Source organism: Mus pahari, chromosome 4 (genome assembly GCF_900095145.1).
Source record: "Mus pahari chromosome 4, PAHARI_EIJ_v1.1, whole genome shotgun sequence".
Lineage (NCBI taxonomy): Eukaryota > Metazoa > Chordata > Mammalia > Rodentia > Muridae > Mus > Mus pahari.
In genome coordinates this window covers 24,261,376-24,280,987 of record NC_034593.1, presented here as the reverse complement: position 1 = coordinate 24,280,987, position 19,612 = coordinate 24,261,376, and the positions used below count along the sequence as shown (strand labels likewise).

General features: G+C 38.2%; 1 protein-coding gene across 3 annotated transcripts in view; it reads right to left on the bottom strand.

The window, feature by feature from the left end:
* The window catches only part of LOC110320670 (EGF-like and EMI domain-containing protein 1), a 569,140-nt gene that overhangs the window by 153,497 nt on the left and 396,031 nt on the right, over window positions 1-19,612 (bottom strand). For all 3 annotated transcript variants that reach the window (XM_021196777.1, XM_029537778.1, XM_021196778.2), the window contains exon 5: window positions 7,760-7,882. In XM_021196777.1, the coding sequence (XP_021052436.1) occupies window positions 7,760-7,882 (123 nt within the window). The remainder of the gene's footprint in view (window positions 1-7,759; window positions 7,883-19,612) is intronic.

The following is a 19,612-nucleotide window of genomic DNA, read 5'->3' as shown; positions in this document are numbered from 1 at the left end:
CATAGTGGTACATGACTTTAGTCCTAGCACTCAGACTTTGAGACCAATCTGGTCTACGTGGAGATTTCCAAGGTAATTGTGAATCCCTGTTATAAACAAGAGTGTACTTATTGCTACATATTACAATATGGATGAACTTTATAAAAAATATGATAATTGAAAGAAGTAGGCCACAAGAAGATACATTCTATAAAATTCTAATCATAGTGTGTTGGGGGTTGTGGGGAGGGAAATTCTTTAGGTCCTTAGTGACTAAAAGTAAATTCTCATTTTCTTAGAGCCAAGGGAGTGCAAGTGACATAAGGTGATCTTAGAAGCTTCTTTATTCAGTGACAACAGCGTCCTCACATTGACTGTAGCGAGGACTGCAGGAACGTGTGAGTCTGCTAAAACCACCGACTTGCAAACCTGAACTATAGGGTACTTGAGTTGTGTCTTCGTATAATTATCTTTCTAAAGCACCAGAGATCACATTTCACACCATTTTGTACACCCCTTCATTATACCTACATCGTAATTAGCAAATATTTTCTAATTATCTCTGAAACCAACAGAAAGAAAGAAAGAAGTTAAGCTTTTCGACTCAGAATGTGGTCTAGGGAGCTACAGTACCACCTCTCCAGGAGCTCAGATCCTCACACGTGCTGCAGCAGGTGTATTTGAATATGTCCTGTGGTGATATCACATACACTGGAGCTTAAGACACATTGTACTGTGTGACCAGGCTGTCTCCTAATTACTGAGTTCATCACAGCCCCTTCACACAGCTGTTCAGCTTTCCCAGACCTACTTATTCTTTCCCAAGGTTAAATCAACTCACTTTGTAAAGTTAGATATTGTCTTTGTTTACATTTCAAATGTTATCCCTTTTCCCCTCCAAAATTCCCCTATCCCCACCCCCTCCCTTGCTCAACTCACTTTTCATAAAGACAACGGTAATGAAATGCAACTTGCCCAGATCTCTTGGCTGCAGGTTTAATGTGTTTTCCAGTGATCAATGAGGCCTTTAAATGTGATGGACATTTATAGTCTAAGGCACTATGTTAGGAATAACCAGATAACTGGCTTGGAGTTCCTGTTCCTTGCATTCTGGAGACTTGAATCTTCTCTAATCATTAATTTGCATGCATAGTTACCAGTTTCCTTGTGTACAACATATGATGTCAAATCGACTTATTTGCTCTCTAATGGAATTCAACTTATGATAATCTTTTAACTGTAGCCGGCAATTTCTGATGAGTTTAGCAAGGGATCATTTTGAACATGCCAAAACATTTAATTGTGCATGAAACATTCGATGTACAAGAAAACGTACATGAAGTAGGTAGATGACTTTGTGTCACACACCTGTTGGGTGTCTGAGCTATTGCAGATGTCCCACTTGCTCAGCTTGTTGGAACTAGAAAACCTAACAACGCAGATGGGTGCGCTTAGTTACAGCACGGGCTACGGCTGTATGATATGTCACTTTCAATGATCGTTGTTTTTCCTGTGTCTGTCCCCTCTCTCTGACCTCAATCCTTCACAGACGGAAGGACAGGTAGCATCACATTTCTTTTCTTCTCTGTCTCCACTGTGAATGGGGTCACCGTTATTTAGTGTGAAGACGAGAGCAGGCAAGGCTCATATCGTTCCCCTCTCTAGGCATGTTCCTGGTCAGCAAGAGCCTTCCTCATTAAGCAGTGTCTCTCATATTGCCAGTTGGATTATTACTTGTATGTTAGCAAGGGATTTTGTGCCATATTAAATCCTGCTTCTTCACTGCGGGTGCTTCTCACCTAAACTCCTTACACAATAATACCCTGTAAGAATTAGTTCCTGGTTCTTCCTCCCAGCCCCATGGTTCCAGAAATAAGACTCAGATTCAAAATATATCTACAAATACCTTGGTTATATATCTATGCTCTTCTCTGACTAGATCAAAACTTAAAATAATCTAGTTATTTTAACCTACAATAAAATAGGCTAGCTATCAGTGCTCTGACACCATGCGTCTATCTTCCCCAGTGGATCCCTGGTACCTGGCTCTATCCCAGAATTCTCTCTGCCTCCCAGATGCCCCGTGCTTTATTCTACCCTTTCCTACAGGCCATAGTTCTTTAATTGATAGGCGATACATCCTTATAATACACAAAATCATCTCTCTACAGCTCGCCAAATCCTCACGTACATCCCTGCCATGATTAGTTGTCTTTGAAATGGTCACAGATGGCTGAGGCAGAAGGTTGCTGTTGTGTTTAATTGTGTTTTTAAATTTAATTAAAAGATAATTACATTATTTCCTTACTTTTTTTCTTTCCTCCAACCCCTCCTGTGTCCATACCTTTTTACCACCTTCATGTCCCCACACACCTTCTCAAATGTATGGCCTCTTTGTGTGTACTATTGCATATATTTGAATAAGTATATAATAAAACTTATTGAGTCAATTTAGTGTGGCTTGTACGTGTATGATTTCAATTAGGGGGATCATCCCTAGGAAAGTTTACTTATCCCTCCAGAGAAAGTAATCAGTTGCTTGTACCCCCAAGTTAGTGTATTTATTGGTATTGTCATTTTTCATATCTTGTTTAGGAAGCCATACTGTTAAGGTATCATGAATGTAACTTCCCTGTCCTTTCCAGGAAACACAGCAGATTTCTGGGTCCTCCGTCTTTTAGAATACCAATACAAGTAACACTCCAAATGATGTTAACTCTTCCATGTCAATTCAGTTGACTTCCTAATAACCTAGGAGTCATACCTCCAGAAGTGTCTCTGAGGGACTTTAGAGGATGGCCTTGGAGTCCTGGGACAAAAGAAAGCTGAACACTCATATTCATTTCTTCTTCCTAACTCTGGATGCATGACCAACTTCTTCACACAGCTACGGTCACAGCCAAAGCCATTGACCCTCCTTGCCAGCCAAGATGGAAAATTATGAGCAAGACAGCTCCTCCTTCCTCAGTTGGCTGTGCCGGATTCTGCTAACACACCCTGTTTAATCTCTAAAGGTGATAGACAGCCATCTTTTTTCTTTCTTTTCTTTTCTTTTTTTCCATTTCTGTCTTATAAATGCCATTCATCTGCATGTTCCTATGAAACCTGTAGAGGGAGCCCGCTCCTACTGGGACTTTGTATCAGCTAATCTCTCTTTACTATACATATATATAATCCATATATACATACACACACACACACACACACACACACACATACACATATGTGTGTGTGTATTTAGTAGCTAATATATAGCTCATTGCTGAAACTGTGTGTGTGTGAAATGATTCTTCTGAATTATTAGGAGAAAACTATATAATTATTTAAAAGGAGGGACTAAAAAGAGATTGAGAGGGTTTTAATTTTCACAGCAAAGATTTAGTTTTGATTTTTCTGATATTTCTTTCTAGTCTGAAAGACATGGGTACTAAAATGCCCTCAGCTTCTCTGAAGGCTGCCCTGCTGTGGCCCTGACAGTTCTGTTGTTAAGACCCCAGTTGCCTTTTGTTGTCAATCAAAAGCAAGTGAGACAGCAAGCCATGAGGTGATGGGAGACGTACTAATAGGGAACTTTATTAAGGAAGTAGAAGGAGGGCACTCAGTCTTGGGACTCTAATTTGTGTCTGCCCCGTTCTAGCTCATTTTGACTCATCATTGGGTGATCTCTTTCTGCTCTCAAGCCCCTTGGCACTTTGCTTTTCCCTGCCTCTTATTTACTCTACTCTCTTATACTACGGCTGTTTGTGTACCCATCTTATCTCTTTTATTGAACTGGAAGCTCCTTGGAGAGGGAAAATACTCCTGGCCATATTTTTTAACCTTCGACAACAAATATTATAGAAGGAAATCAAGGGAAAAAAAGAACAACTTATGTGTGTTTTCTTGAGCATCTCTTATGTACCTAGGAGAATGTTTCGTTAGTATTTTGTGAAGGGTCAAAAAGATAGATATGTCGTCTGGCTGAATTTTAACTAATTCTAACCCCAAAATAGTCAGGTAGAGACATGATCAATGTGGATTTTGTTAAACTTCAGACTTGAGAACAGAACTTACGGTGAAAACTGTTGCACTGCTAGAGTAAACCTCCAGTCCGGCCACAGGGGAGACTGGGAATCTCAGTTTTGCCCAGACACACATCATAGCAGGGTTAATGGAAGCAGTCATCGTATTCTGGCATTCACAGATCCAATTTCAAGATCCCCAAGAGGAAATACAAGGCGAGCCCAAATCTATGGCCAATTTTCTTTCCATAAACCTGTACTTGAAGTAATGTATTCTGTTTCTAGGAAAAAGGGGAATGAGTGAAGGTGAGGAGGTAGAAGGAGACCAGCAAAGCCACACACACACACACACACACACACACACACACACGCGCGCGCGCACACATATATACACACATGCACACACATATACATACACATACACACACATATACATACACATACACACACATGCACACAAATACATACACACATACACACATGCACACACATACACACACANACACACACACACACACACACACACACACACACACACACATATTCATCTCTTTGCCTGGAGTTACAGAGAAGCAGCGGAAAGGATTTCTACTGTCACAATGACTTTGTCCAATGTGCCATTTAATTCTTGAGTCTCTATCACACTAAGTATGGTTATCTTGGTTTTTACAGATGACAAAAATCTAACCTATAATAAGTAACTAACCTCACATTTCACAACTCGTAAATATAAGAGAACAGAATACAGCACAAGTTCCTGTTCTTTGCTTGACATGATGCACACTTCGAAGGACAGGGAGTTTGGGCCTGTGTGAGTGAATTACTGAATGCTTGCATCCATGGATAAATGGGTAGAGTGCACTATTAAATCTGCACGTGATTGTATAGCTGTAATAAAAACTTAAAAACTTTGATGAAGAAAGACGCCAATAGCCAATGGCTGGGCATGGTAGATGACATAGATTTCCCCAGATTTTGTGACCTAATTAACTGATATTGCCACCAATGCACTAAAAGGGTCGAAATCGATGCTTTCTTGTAGTGGTGAGTTTTTGTTTCGCTGCTTTGTGCTCCTGGTAGATCACATGCAAACAGCTGTCCAGGAGCTGTCTTTGGATCACCAAATAAAAGACACACATACATAGTTTATTTTTAAAATGCCTTGGCTACCTCAAAGGCTGGGCACTCCTAAACCTTCCCCTGATACCCCAGCCCAATTGGAGAAGTGGCCAGTGGCCACTTCTCCAAAGTCTCATATGGCTTTCTGGCTGTCTCTCTTGTGGCTCTCCTCTTCTATCTCCCCTCGAATCCTGGCGATTCTCACTATTTCTCTCTGCATCCTAGCTTGTGAAAGTCTATGGGTCATTATAATATGCCCAGCCATTGGTTGTTGGCATATTTATTGACTGCTCAAAAAACAACTGGGGAAAAGGGCCTTTAGCATTTGGACATGCAGATTCCCTATTGAATCAAAGCATTAGGAGCAGACTCCAACACTTTCTTTTTTTCTGTTATTAAAAAAGTTTCATGGCACTGTTAGTATAGTAGCTAGCATGCCTAAGCTAGATCAGTGTTTCCAGGACAGGGTCACTCAAATGTGAATACAGAATAGATTATCTTGTGCTTCCTTTGAGGAGAGAATTGTGTGCTCACACCCACACTGTGCATGTGAACAAGTTTAAAGGCATCACATCATCAGCAACTGAACTAGCACCATATCTAGGTGAGTATTACCGTCTCTACTAAACAGTTACATCAGGAAATAAAAACAAAATCTGCTAAGATGAATGAGACTTGGGTGTGTGTGTGTGTGGAGGGGGGGTTCTTTATGGGGAAGGGGCTTCCTTCCACAACCCTATTCTCAGTTCTTGATCCTGAAAAATGTCAAACAAGCCAACTGTGCGACCACGCTGTCCAAACACTACTTGCTAAATATTTCAGTGTTTATGGAGCATCTTGATTCAAGTATAAGAGAAACAGGTGACAGGGAGCTGAGGTATTCAGTCTAAACTGCCTTGCTAGCCTAATAATGGGTGGAAAATGTTAATAGAAATGTTATATCTAGCCTCAGTGACTAGTTGGGCTAGACATGTGAAATGCCTCTATGACAATGAAATTGATGATTGTGACAATCTTCAGCAAAAGGAGAACACATAGGTCACTGCCTGTCAGAACAGGAGAAGGTCAGCAACATGTCACTGTGCAGTCTGTGTTGTCATCTTTCTCTTTTAACTTGGACACCGGTGATATTGAATCCATACTGCAGTAGTACTGTCAACCACACCTGAGGTTAGATATTATCCCAGGAAAGTGAGTGGATGAAAGGAACAGCATTGCCCTTGTGAATTTATACCTTCCCAGAAGTGCCTTCCCTGAAGAAAGCCAATCTCAGAAGGTCACAGATACTCTCGTACTTGAACGTCCCTGGCTACTGATCTGAAAACTTCCATACTACAGCATATCCAAGCCATGGTACAGGAGACTAACCATTGAGGCTGCAAGTGAACTGAGCAATCTTTACAAAGCCATTACCTCAGTCTAGCACCCACACTAGGGATTTCTTTTATTTACTCTCTCTACCTCTTTATTCACATTTGTCTCACTACACTCCCCGGAGAGGCAGAAAGTGAGATTTCACAAGATCAATGTCCACAACAGAACTAGAATATTTTTCTATTCACAATCCTCCAAAACAAACAAGCAGAATCAAGATAATGATGTCTGAATTTATGAAATGATAAGGCATATGAGTAGAATGAATTAGAAAAAAAAAAAGCCAAAAAAGAAAACAGAGTAACACATGTGATCCTTGAAGGCTAGAGACCCTGTTCAGTGCTTACAGAGGGAGGCCCTCTCTGACGCCCCCCACCTTCCCAAGGGAGCAGCAGATAAGCTGAATGGAAACACAGTGCACAGTAGTTATCCTCTGAGCTAGGATACACGGCCCTTTGTGCTAAGTGCTTTGAATACATTGTCTCATTTAGGTCTCAAAGTAACAATACTGGCTGTTTCAGGAGCTAACATTATCCTAAATTTTACAGATGATGCCAATCTCAGAGAGATTAAGTAACTTGCCCAAGGTTATACAATTAGGGGCAGAGCTAAGAGTAAAAACCTCATCTCATTGTTTCCAGTGCATTTAACCCCACTTAAAAATGCCTGAGCACATCAGTTTGTAAGATCTGAGCACACGTTTCCATCTTTGCCTCTAATCAATGAGTTCCTTCAGGGAAGAATTTATTGCTCATTAATTTTACATCTCTAAGGCATAGAATAAAGCCTAATGTAGAACAGGAACTCAATGACTGTCAAGTAAATAAGATGATGAATTTAAAACATTAAAGATGAAAGGAATTAATTTGAAAAAGAAAAATTAAACTCGCAGAAAAGCTCGTTTGATATAAGGATGCTGTCCCCACGTAAGCTTGTGTCCCCCATTTCTATTTTAGTAACTGTGACTATTTTCTGAGACGTGACATATTTTTGCTATAGAAATAAATGAAAGGCTTTCTAAAATGTACTTTACTCTAGGACTTAAATAAATGATTGAAATTCTATAATCAGAACACGGCAAAAGCACCACTAGCTTACAATCACACACTGCCTATAATAAGCTTCTTGAAGTGTTCTAATGGGTAATCTAGGCAGAAGTAGAAGATACGCTCTTGACAATATTTAACACAAGTGCTTCAGCTGGTTTGGGATGAAAAAAAAAGTCTTTTGCATTATATAGATGTTCTCTGTTTCCTTATCAGCAGGCAGACAGTCTTAACTGGTACCTTCACATCCTCTGCCATCTTCCTCCAGCTTTTGGCCAGCTTGACATCTGCAGTAATAACTGCCAATCGTATTACAGCATCGGTCTTGACAGCCTCCATTGTCAACAGCACATTCATTTATATCTGCAGTTGGATAGATAAACAGAATCAGTTCCTGCAAACTAAACGCTAAGAAACTTTAATGTCCCTGCTAAAATTGATCCAACATTTTGACATTCCTTCCTCTTAAGGATTAAAGGAGGAAAAAAAGGAGCCTCTCTTTTTATTTTGTTTTGTGTCTGTGTGTATGTGCATGTGCGTATGAGTATGTGTGTGACTCTAAGTGTACTCATGCCACTGCATGAAGATGGAACTCATGGGACATCCTCAGGTATTCTTACCTTCAGCTGTGTTCTTTCTGTTGGATGCTACAACAGTTATCCTGAGAGTTTGTGAGCTCTCAGTTTCTGTCACATCTTGACACATAAGCACTGGGCTTACTGATATGTACTGCTGTAACTGACTGTGCACAGTGAGCTCTCAGTTTCTGTCACATCTTGATACACAAGCACTGGGCTTACTGACATGCACTGCTATAACTGACTGTGCACAGTATTCAACCTCAGGTTGTGCAGCAACTGCTTTATCTAGTGAGCTGTACCCCAGCCCTAGGATTGCATTTTAATCAGAGCTAATGTACTCTGGAGAAATACCCACTTCTTAGTCTTTGATATCTGAAGTGCTACTTTTGAATAGGTAAATAAGGAGCCCTTGGCATTGTACAGTTTTGGAGTTCATATGACAGAGAAATTTCATAGCAGTCAGCATTTCAGGGTGAGATCCAGAATGCAGGGAGAAACTATGGTAGTGTTCTATATTATCCAGCATGTTTTGACAGTTAAACAGAGCTATGACTTGGTTGTGCCTACTTCTAAACCCATGGTTAAAAGTCATCTTTAATGACAGAACGCGATTTTGTGCCTTCCTCCTACCCAAATAACCCCTGAGGTGTATTCTAAAACATTTTCACACGAGAAAGAGAGCTGTCGGGTAACAGTGCAACAGTTCTGCTCGATTCAACATGTTTACTACATGCAGAGTAGTTCTTGACAGATTCGTGCTCAATATGATGAATGCGGATGCAAGAGAGTGGTGCGGAAGGGAGAGCATAAGGGAGTAGATAAGGATGGGAGACTGGGGACAGAACGAGATAGGGAGAACCAGTGACGAATGGCAGAAGCCAAACAGAAAGAGGTGTAGGGCTGTGTGTCCAACCTGAGTAACTTAACTGCCACCTGGAAAATGAGAAGGTAACAGGCAGAGTGAGCTACAGGGACTCTTAATTAGACTTTGCTAACTGCGTCTACATCTGGACATACCACCTTTGAAACTGCCTTTGCTTGTTTTACAACTATTCAGTGAAGTGTGTCACTCACGCAAAAAAAAAAAAAAAAAAAAAATCCAATCCTATAAAGTATATATATAGATTGATTTTGCAAAAATAAAGTATGCAAGGAGAATTTTTAAGAGTCAGGGATCCCATCTGAAGGCTTGTATGTGGTAGGTAATGCTCTGCTGCTGAGCCAATCCCCAGACTGCCAGCATGATCTTTCTGTGAGGATCAACTGTGACTAATGTCCAAGGAAGCAGCACTAGCTACAGCTGAAGGGCACAGATGTTTTGTTGTTTTGTTTTGAAAGCTTATCAGTCAGCTTGTTTATTCTGTTCTGCTTTGTTTTTGTAGTGTGTACAAATCTGTACTATGAATCTTGGTGTGTGTGTGTGTGTGTGTGTGTGTGTGTGTGTGTGTGTGTGCCTTCTTTCATTAATCATCCTGCTTTGGAGACACATCCGTATGCAGCATGAACTTGCAATTCATGCCCTCTTACTCCTCAATAATATTGTAGTCTGTGGATCTATCAGAATGTGAATCTATCCGTTTTACAGATAAAGCGTAATTGGTCATAATTTTTTGGTTTCAATGACTCCGAAGAATGGTAACATGGATATTCTCATTTAAGTAAGCGTTCAGTGGAGTTACATGTGTACTTCTACTGGATAATATATCTCAACTGAAATCATAGGATCAAAAAGTCTGACATGTTCTTTGTTACTATTTATATTTAAACATTCTCCCATAGAGATTATTCTAATTTACACTCCCACCAGCTGTGTACTAGGGACCAGATGCTACTAATTTTTTCCAGTATTTGGGATGTCCTTTTTTCTATTTCAGGTCCTCTGAGAATTTTATAATAGCATCATGTTGTGACTTAATTTGCATTTTCCTGGTTATTAATTAGGTTAAGAACATTTTCATGTTATTGGCCATTTGGTTGACAGTTGTTGAAAGTTTTGTTCAAATAGTCAGTTTGTTTAACTTTTAAAATGTCGGTTATTTCACTTATTGGTCTTAAAGTAAAATCTTAAATAGATGTTCAAAATCCATCTCATCTCCCTACAAGGTTTCAAAGGATAGGTTTTTTTTTTTTTTAACATGCACATCAGAGGAATGAAAATGAATCTATATTTCCATGTTATCTATGGAGATTCGTCTGATCAGATTAAGAGCATTCTGATTTCATACATATTTGAATTATAAACAAGAGGTAATTCTTACCACTACTGAATCTACACAGAAAATTATTTGGTTTTGACAACAACTGGCTTTTGCATCTCTAAAATAAATCTTACCAATATATTGTGCCTTTAAATATATTTTTGGATTCCGGTAGGATTTTAAAAGTGATTTTAGTGGCTAGACTTATGATATGACTGTATTTTTTTCATTATTTTCAAGTCTCTCCCCCCACATTTTTTGTAATGCTAGGTTCTTACATCCATGTTTCACGAGAACAAAAGCAATTTAGAACTATTTCTTCTTTTGTCCTTCCTCCAAATATAATTTGGTTTTCTTTCTTTTTTTTATTGGATATTTTCTTTATTTACATTTCAATGTTATCCCCTTTCCTAGTTTCCTCTCCAAAAATCCCCTATCACCTTCCCCCTCCCCCTGCTCCCCAACCCACCCATTCCTATTCCTGGTTCTGACATTTCCCTGTACTTTGGCATAGAGCCTTCACAGGACCAAGGGCCTCTCCTCCCATTAATGACCAACTAGGCCATCCTCTGCTACATATGCAGCTGGAGCCATGAGTCCCACCATGTGTTTTCTTTGATTGGTTTTCTTTCTTACTTTAATGTTTGAATTCATTTCTATACCACCTGCATCATGCAGCTGTGTGTGTGTATTGTTTCTATATAAGTACTAATGTGTGTGTGTGTGTGTGTGTTTAATTTATCTCATATATATACAGCAAAATACATTGGGGTAAATTGTGTGACTGTAGGGATTTTTTTCTATTTCACATATATGTCTGAATATAGTGTTAAGCTTTTCTCAACACATACTAGCTTTCAGATACCCAACTTTTCCTCTCTGTGCTTAGGTCTCCATTCTTGTTCTTTGAATTCATTTTGAAGATAGAACAAGTTTGAAGATGGAATAAATAATATGTTTATATTATATTATAATTTTTCTTCTTTATTTTTACTAGGATGGTTTCAAATTCCCTTATATCTTTCTGTTATTTGTCATTTTTAATAAATTATCTATGTTCTGTCATTGATCTATAACCTATCTTCCATCTATCTATTATCAATCTACCTATATATTTACCTATCATCTGTCACCTATTTATCTAAGCATGTATTTGTGTACTGATCATCTATCTATCACCTATTTTTTCTATATTTCATCTATCTTATCATCTTTGATACCTCTGTCTTAGTCACTGTTCTATTGCTGTGAAGAGACAGAATGGCCAAGCACTTTTACAAAAGAAAGAATTTAATTAGGAGCTTACAGTTTCAGAGAGTTAGTCCTTTATCATCACACATATTGCTGGAGCAGTAGCTGAGAGCTACATTTTGACCCATAGACAACAGACAGACAGACAGACAGACAGACAGACAGACAGACAGAGAAAGCAACACTGGGTTGCTTGGTGTGGGCTTTTGAAACCTAAGCACCACTTCCAGTGACATACCTTCTCCACAAACATCACGCCTCCTAATCCTTCTCTGAGAGCTCATCAAGTGGGGCCTAAGGGTTAGCAGATTCTCAGTCCGACCAGCACACCAGCTCAGCTGTGTATCGCTTACCTTGTGTTTTCTAAAACAAATGTCTAAGCACTATTCATTTCCCAGCACTGATCACTGGTCTCCCGTAATTATCTTTTCATTAGTGCACAGAAATTAGGAGGACTTTGTGTGTATCTTTTGTTGGTCTAAGTCCAATCATTGTCTTTTATGTTTGCCTCTATATGTGTGACGATCTACCTGAACAGTAAGTTGTTAAAAAGAAAATATGTTATTTTCTTTCTTATTACTGGAAGTTGACAGTCCCAGTTTGGTGATCCTCCATGCAAGGTCACTCAGACTGCCAGTAGAATACAGTAGCAGTTGAATTCACCCTGTGTGCTGGCTGTTCATCTATAGGCTGGAATCTGGGGGGAGGTGCTGGAACTTCTGTTTTGTAGTTAGATTTTTCTTTTCCCCTGTATGTTTCCCCTCTACATGCCAGCCCTGAGCTTTCTTTCTGCTTGTTCTCAAAGTCCAGAGATTGTATATGGTAGCTTTCATCCTCAGAGAACATATTTCAAGAGGTTCAAAGAGAAGCTGCAATATTTCTTATGATCTACTCTTAGAAGCCAATGGCATCACATCTGTACCTGTTGAGCAAGTGTACAGAAGGGTAGTTGAGATTAGAGGAGAAGGAAGAGAAAAAGATGAAGAGGAGGGGAATGAGACAATGACTAGGAGAAGAGAAATTCTTCCTTTTATTGAACAGTTGCACATGTGACCTTAGAGAGAAAGAAACTATGGCAGCTTCAGAACACAGGATATTGTGGAGATATTTAAGATGGGGAACACATTTTCCTAAAGCTTAAGTATTGGCTCTGCCTCACAGATTTTCATGTTATATCTTAATTATTATTCAATCTAAACATTTCCTACTAGAAGAGAACATTTGTTTTCTTCAGATTGTTTTAAATTATATTTGGGATCTTTAAAACCTTTGAGGACTTTCTAATCTCTTGTTATTAAATACTAGATAATTTTCATGATAGAGACAGTATATATTCAAAAAAATCTAAATTCTTCAAACTTTTAAAAAAGGCTTTATATTCTAACACTTGCTTAATGTGGAGTTAAAGTTATATGTATATCTGTCACATATGTATGAACATATATATTCAATTAATTCTAGTTTGCTATTCAGTCTTTTCATATTTTTATATCTTCAAGGATTTTTTCAATCCCTTTATTGGATTTGGTTTGCCCTTTCATGATTGAAAGTTTTGTTTCATCCAATTTGTAGCTTTATTAACATAGCCACATTTTCCTAGAAGATATGACCCTTTGTTCTAAAATATGTCTTTTTAGATCTAGCATCTCTCATTAAATTTGACTTTTTGTGACATTGATCCATGCATCCATTTATGTCTGGTTACTGTTGACATGAAGTTCATTCTCTATAGTACACTTTTGCCCTTCATTATCTACCCATTTGAGAATTTCTCATGAATTATTTGAACACAATCTAGCTCTCTCCAATCATAAATACATTCTAGATTCCTTACCTTTTTTAACTATATGATGACCTGTTTTACTGACCTATAACTACTGACATATTTGAATTAAATATACCATTTCCATGTTTCTATGAGGTTACCATATACTATATGTTATAATTTCTATCCATAAGTACCTTCCTTTAAATTTAGTATTTTAGTTTTCAATTTTCCCTCTTTTATAACTTTCTACTATATATTAATTTATTGTTCTTAGTGGTAACTGTGGATACCACAGCATTCATTATTGGATCATAACATAAATTAGCATTTAACCACTTCCAGAGACTCTAGCCACTGGCATTATTTTGACTCTGTTATGCTTGAACTTTTGTATCATTATTATGGCGACTACTATCACTATGGTAGTTTCTGATGTTTCAACTGTGTCCACATTATATTGTTATTTTATGTGATCAATAACTTAGGTTCATCCATGTATCACTCTTTGTGGGACTTATCATTTCTTCCTCCATTTATCTGCCTGTTTCGAGAACAATGTTGGTTTGTTGAAAGTTGAACAGAATATATATATTTTCATATTTATAATTAGTTAAGATTTTTTTTCATGTTTTAGCTGTTAGTAAATATGTCTTCTCTTGAATTTTCATTTTAATCATTTTACATTGTAGGGAAATTAAATTTAAAACACTTACCCTGTACCCCACATCCCACACATCCCATGATTATAAATATCTTATGTTAGTTAGCTACACTTAGTTAATTAGTGAGTCAGTTTCCATAGGCCATTGTTACATAGTCACCCTTTATTGACATTTCCTATTTTCACACAATACCTCCCTTCTGTCTCAGGATTCTTTCCATAATATCATAACACATTTAATTGCCTTCTCTCTGGAGTACCAAACTTTATTAGTTTTGATGTACTTGAGAGTTTTTAGCAAAACTAGTCAGATATTGTGTAGTGCGATTTGTGACTTGATTTTGTGTGATGCCTTTCTTGTTATAAGTTATGATCACATGTTTTGAACAGGAGGACTGCTTAGGTTTGGTCTGTTGCTATGTTTTGTAATGTTAACTTCTATACCTGAAGGTCTAGGACTACGAGTGAATTCTCATGTGTACAGTTACTACAGCCAGTTACTGGAGGGATTACAGGGATATGGGCTTGGAGTGACCCAGTTGGAGGAGGAGAGAGCAGAGGCAGAAGAAGGAAGAGGAGGGAACACAGGGATGAGCTGCCAGAAGGGGAAAGGGACAATGAGCACGTGACCAGGACAAACAGCAGGCATCTTGAGTACAAGACTGGGGATGTCCCCGGGCAAATGTAGAAGAGTGATTAGTGGTAAACATGATTAATGTCAAAGCCAAGTCAAATAACCATAGTCTGAATCTCATTTATTTGTAAACTAGTCAGGGATAAGCTTAAATTGCTTGCACTACAGAAGACCACCGGGATAAATGGTAGTTTTCACATCGACAGGACTCATCCGTCGCTGTTGATCTCTCTCCATTTACTCTATGTCAAATGTAAAGAGCCTTCTCAGTGGAAAGAACTCCAGGTTGGCCATTAGCTTCTTCAAGCCCCTTATATACCATTCCGCCATCATTATTGGAAATGATGCAGCTAGTTTCCGTTTGCTTTAAAGATTCCTTCTTATTTCTATCCATCATATATTTTACTATAAGACACATCTCTAGTTGTCTTTCTTTGTATGTACATGTGTGCATGATGTGCTTGTGTGCTTGTGTCCATTCCCATGTGTGTGTGCATGCATATGGAGGCCAGAGGTTAGCATCCAGTGCTTTCCTAGATTGCCCTGATTGTAGTCACTGAGTCTGAGTCATTTGGTGAACCCAGATGTTGCTGGTTCCACTAGTCTGGAAAGATGGATCATGGGGAGTCTGATCTCCCTACCTTCCCAGTCCTAGGACCACATCTGCATAGCTTTTAGCACAGGGCTGGGAATCCAAACTCAGATCCTCTTTGGCAAGTGTTTGGCAATCTCCTGGCTCCTGATTTTTTTCCTGTTCTTACCTCCCATTGAATTTTAAGTGCATCTAATTGTGTGCTGACATTTTTCTTTGCCTTTCAGAGCCACTGTTCCTTCCTTCCCCTGTCACTTGCCTTCTTTGCCATCCCCTACTGCTCCGGTGAGCGTGGTTATGAGACCTATTGACAAACAGTTTGTCTCATGCTGTTTTCTCTTTCCGTTTGTTTTATAAGCATATACTTTTGTTCTTGGCTTCAGAGCAGGCACCCCATTGTCCTGCCGCTCCTTATTCTCTCTTCATTCCCAGAGTTGCCTCAGGAAAGCCTGAGTGGACATCTAAGGCTGGGGGCATATATCCTACCCAGCACATTACCTCCAAAGCCAGGCTGAAACACCCTTAATCTGTTTTATACAGTGGGTGGCTCTTGACTTAACATCTCTGGAATAAAGCTATTGGTTTTATTATTTAAAAACCTCTTCTACTAGATGGCTACAACTGAAATCAAGGAAGTTACATGCAAGGGCCTTTAATCATAGGAATATGGAGTGTACCTTTGGTAGGTAAAATCTGAAAGCTAATAACAAATTTAAGATAAAAAATACGGTGAAGGCGAACCCCTTCAATATGCATTCATTTTTCTTAATCCTTATGTACACTATCAATAAACCTGAAACCAAATCTGACTCCATGCTTTCAGGAGGCTCACAAACTGTTGATAATATTAGATTATAATTTGGTAAAGATAAAAAATAAAAGGAAATTAGAGGTTTTGATAGCCAAAATGATTTGTATCAAAAGACCACACAAAAGAACTTGCCTTTTTATTTAGCAGCATACCAAACATCTAACTATATTCTAAAAAGTATTTTTTTAGAGTGTAAAAGAAACACCATAAATAAAAGGCAAACATAAAAAGCTCACAGATACCCCCCATAGAAAATTTTACTTCAGGAGATGGAAAGATATAAAGATAGCTCAGTGGTTAATAGTATTCCCTGCCTTTGCAGGAAACACAAGTTCAGTTCCCAGCACTAACCCTGAGCAGCTTAAGATCAGCTACTAACTCTGGCTTCATGGGATCTGATCTCTCTTTTGAACTCCACAGGTATCTATACTCATACATGCTCATACACACACATGCACACACATACAAACACACACACAAACAGAGGGGGGAGAGACCTATATAGACATAATGAAACATTATACAATAAAATAATTTTTAAAATATTCATGTTTGTAATGCTAGGTTTTAATCACAGACCTTATATTTTTTTAAAGAAATTGCTCTTTATTAATGAGATATACCCCATCTCTTTATAAATTTAAAATCACACATTCATAGTGATCAAGTTTCAAAGGCAATTATGAACGAAGAAAACATTATTGGAGCAAGTTAAGTCAGTCTCTTGCTTCTTCCCAGCAATTCAGCCAGTTCTAAGAATACCTTTAGGAATAGAACCATGATACACATAACATGGCATATGTATATGTTAATTACAGAAAAAAGAAAAATATAAACTATTTTCTTGCAATTCTTCTGTCAATGTAAGCAGACTGCTTCAATTGTTAGTGGAATAATCTAAGGAGAGATTAAACACTGACTGTCTTGCTCTGTTGACTTTCCAGTTGCTCACCAACATTGATGAACATATGGCAAATACATGCGATTTAAATAACATTAATTTCTGATTTTCTCTAAAATAAAATAAGAACATGTGGTATATGTTAGGTGACCTCATGTACTTGGAAAAATATTACATGCAAACATAAAGCTGTTGTTATCAGCTGAAAAAACACCTCAAGATTCATAAGTAAATATTTCAAAGTCATTGACTTTGAAGATGGTTCTAAAAACCAGGTCAACTCTTCGGGTTTTAAATTGTAGTTTTATAAGACTCAGACATGATAGATTTCAGGCCGTTTCATGTAGCCAATGTCATTCAAGGTTGCAAATAAATTTGGTCTTTCAAAAGCAAGATGAATGAGAAAATTTTTTGACACACAGCCAGTCTTCCAGGTTAGTCATGACAAAGGTTCAATGATACCATCAAGGCTATCACTCCATCTGTAATGACAAATGACAGCATCTTCAAGAATTAAATACGATGCTTCTAAGAGCACTAGTACAGTTTTGCTCTGGGACAAAAATTACAGTAGGACCTGAAATAAGTAAGAAACATCTCTACATGAGGTAGCTATTTAGTTTTAGCTTTAAACAAGAGTAATGAATTTGAATTCTTTGTATGTGAGCATTTTCTGAAATGAGGCATCTATCTCAAGTCTCATGCCTCATTTAGTCTGTTGTTCTGGTGTTAGTGAATTCTCATCTGGATTCTGTAAGCCTGACAGGTATGCTGTAGAGAGGTGGCTCCAAAGAGCAAAGAGGTAAGATGAGAAATATTTTATTTTAATTCAAACCTTTCTCTAAAACTCAATATATGTGGCAGCTTAGAATGCTTTGTGTGGAAGAGACTTTTGTGTTTCCTATGTGAAAATTTCCACAAAGTGTGTGTAAATCTTGCATATCATTCCGATTTTTAAGTGAGTGTCTTTTCTGAGGTTTTGATCTATGCATTTCACTACAGGTAGTGTCTACAGAAAGTCAGCCTAGATGTCTTTAGGTGTTGTGCTTAGTAGGAATGTTTGTAGGTTCAAGTAAACTACTGCATCTCTTCCCATAACTAGAAGATACATGCATGCCATATCTTAGACCCTTCTAGTGACATTGTTGACATTACAGAATTTAATCAAAGTATCTTTTCTTTTTCTTTTTTTTTTTTTTTTTTTTTTTTTNNTTTTTCAAGACAGGGTTTCTCTGTATAGCCCTGGCTGTCCTGGAACTCACTCTGTAGACCAGGCTGGCCTCGAACTCAGAAATCCGCCTACCTCTGCCTCCCGAGTGCTGGGGTTAAAGGCGTGCGCCACCACGCCCGGCTCAAAGTATCTTTTCTGTAAATTAAATCAATTTGGCAAAACTGATAACTTAGTAAAGGTTCAATAAACTAGACTTACAATTGCTATTATCATTTTCCCAGTGGTAATTTCATTAAAATTTTATTCTTCTTTAAAAGAATACTTACAGCAAAATTTGTTCAAAAACAAATTGCCCTTAATTCAAATTCTTTTTGCAGTTTATAAATAATCCTTATCAATTGGCTACACAAAAATGTGCTCTCTTGAGCAGTATGGCTTATGCAATATTTGAACATACAGTAATTCTACCATTCTTATTTATGAAAATAAGGCACATGTGTACAATGAAACTTAGAAAGAAAATCTGATTAAAAAGTAAAATTATGACTATTGAGTATAGTAGATCGAAGCATGTACTATGAAGACCTCCTGGGACGTTGAGTTGGATCCCCAGGACCTATGAAAAACTTTCCTATGCAGCGATTAAACTGTGGGGCAGGTAGACTGTGAGAAGCAGCCTGGTAAGGATGAGATAAGGCTTGAAGCTCTGGAGACACTGAAGAGACTGTAGGAGCTTTGCCTGCTCCCAGCACCAGGTCCCTATCATGTAGCCACAGCATCACATAGAGAGAATTGTGGTCATCGGTCACCTAGGGGCAGCGCCCACAGCCCTTCCTCATGTAGATGAGGCATCTTAGGCCAAGCCAATAGAAAGCACTTGTTGTTAGACACACCCCCACCCCAAAACTGTATATAAGATCCTATCCAGAATCACTAACCAGCCCCCTGCTGGCTCAGCTTACTGCAACCAGGTTAGGTTGCAACAGTGGCTGCCCAGTGGGCCCAGCAGTCTCCGCAGATAACTTCCAGTACACAGACCAACAGTAACCACAATCCCAGAATTTTCCCTTTTAAATGAGTTCTGGGAGACTAAGACAGGAAAGTAGGCCAGAAGCTCCCACATGCCCCAAAGAAGCACAAATAACATAAGAGCCTTTGACTCAAAAAGAAGGTTGTGGTAAAGAAACAAGTGCTACAAGTTGTCCTTTTCTCTCTTTGGATTGAGAGCTTTTACTCCTTAAGCCCTCCACTCTTCTGTGTATCTTTTACAAATTCATCAAACATATAGGTATTATAAGGTGAAATCAATCATCTGTTCTTAATATTTCTGTACACTATCAACAACACAAATATAGTCATATATTGCAAGGCAGCATAAATATAATAACTGTATCTCTAACTAACTAACTAACTAACTCTCTCTCTCTCTCTATATATATATATATATATATATATATATATATATATATCTTTATAAAAATAGACATTTTCATTAAAATTTTCACACTCAGAGTAGCATTTGAAG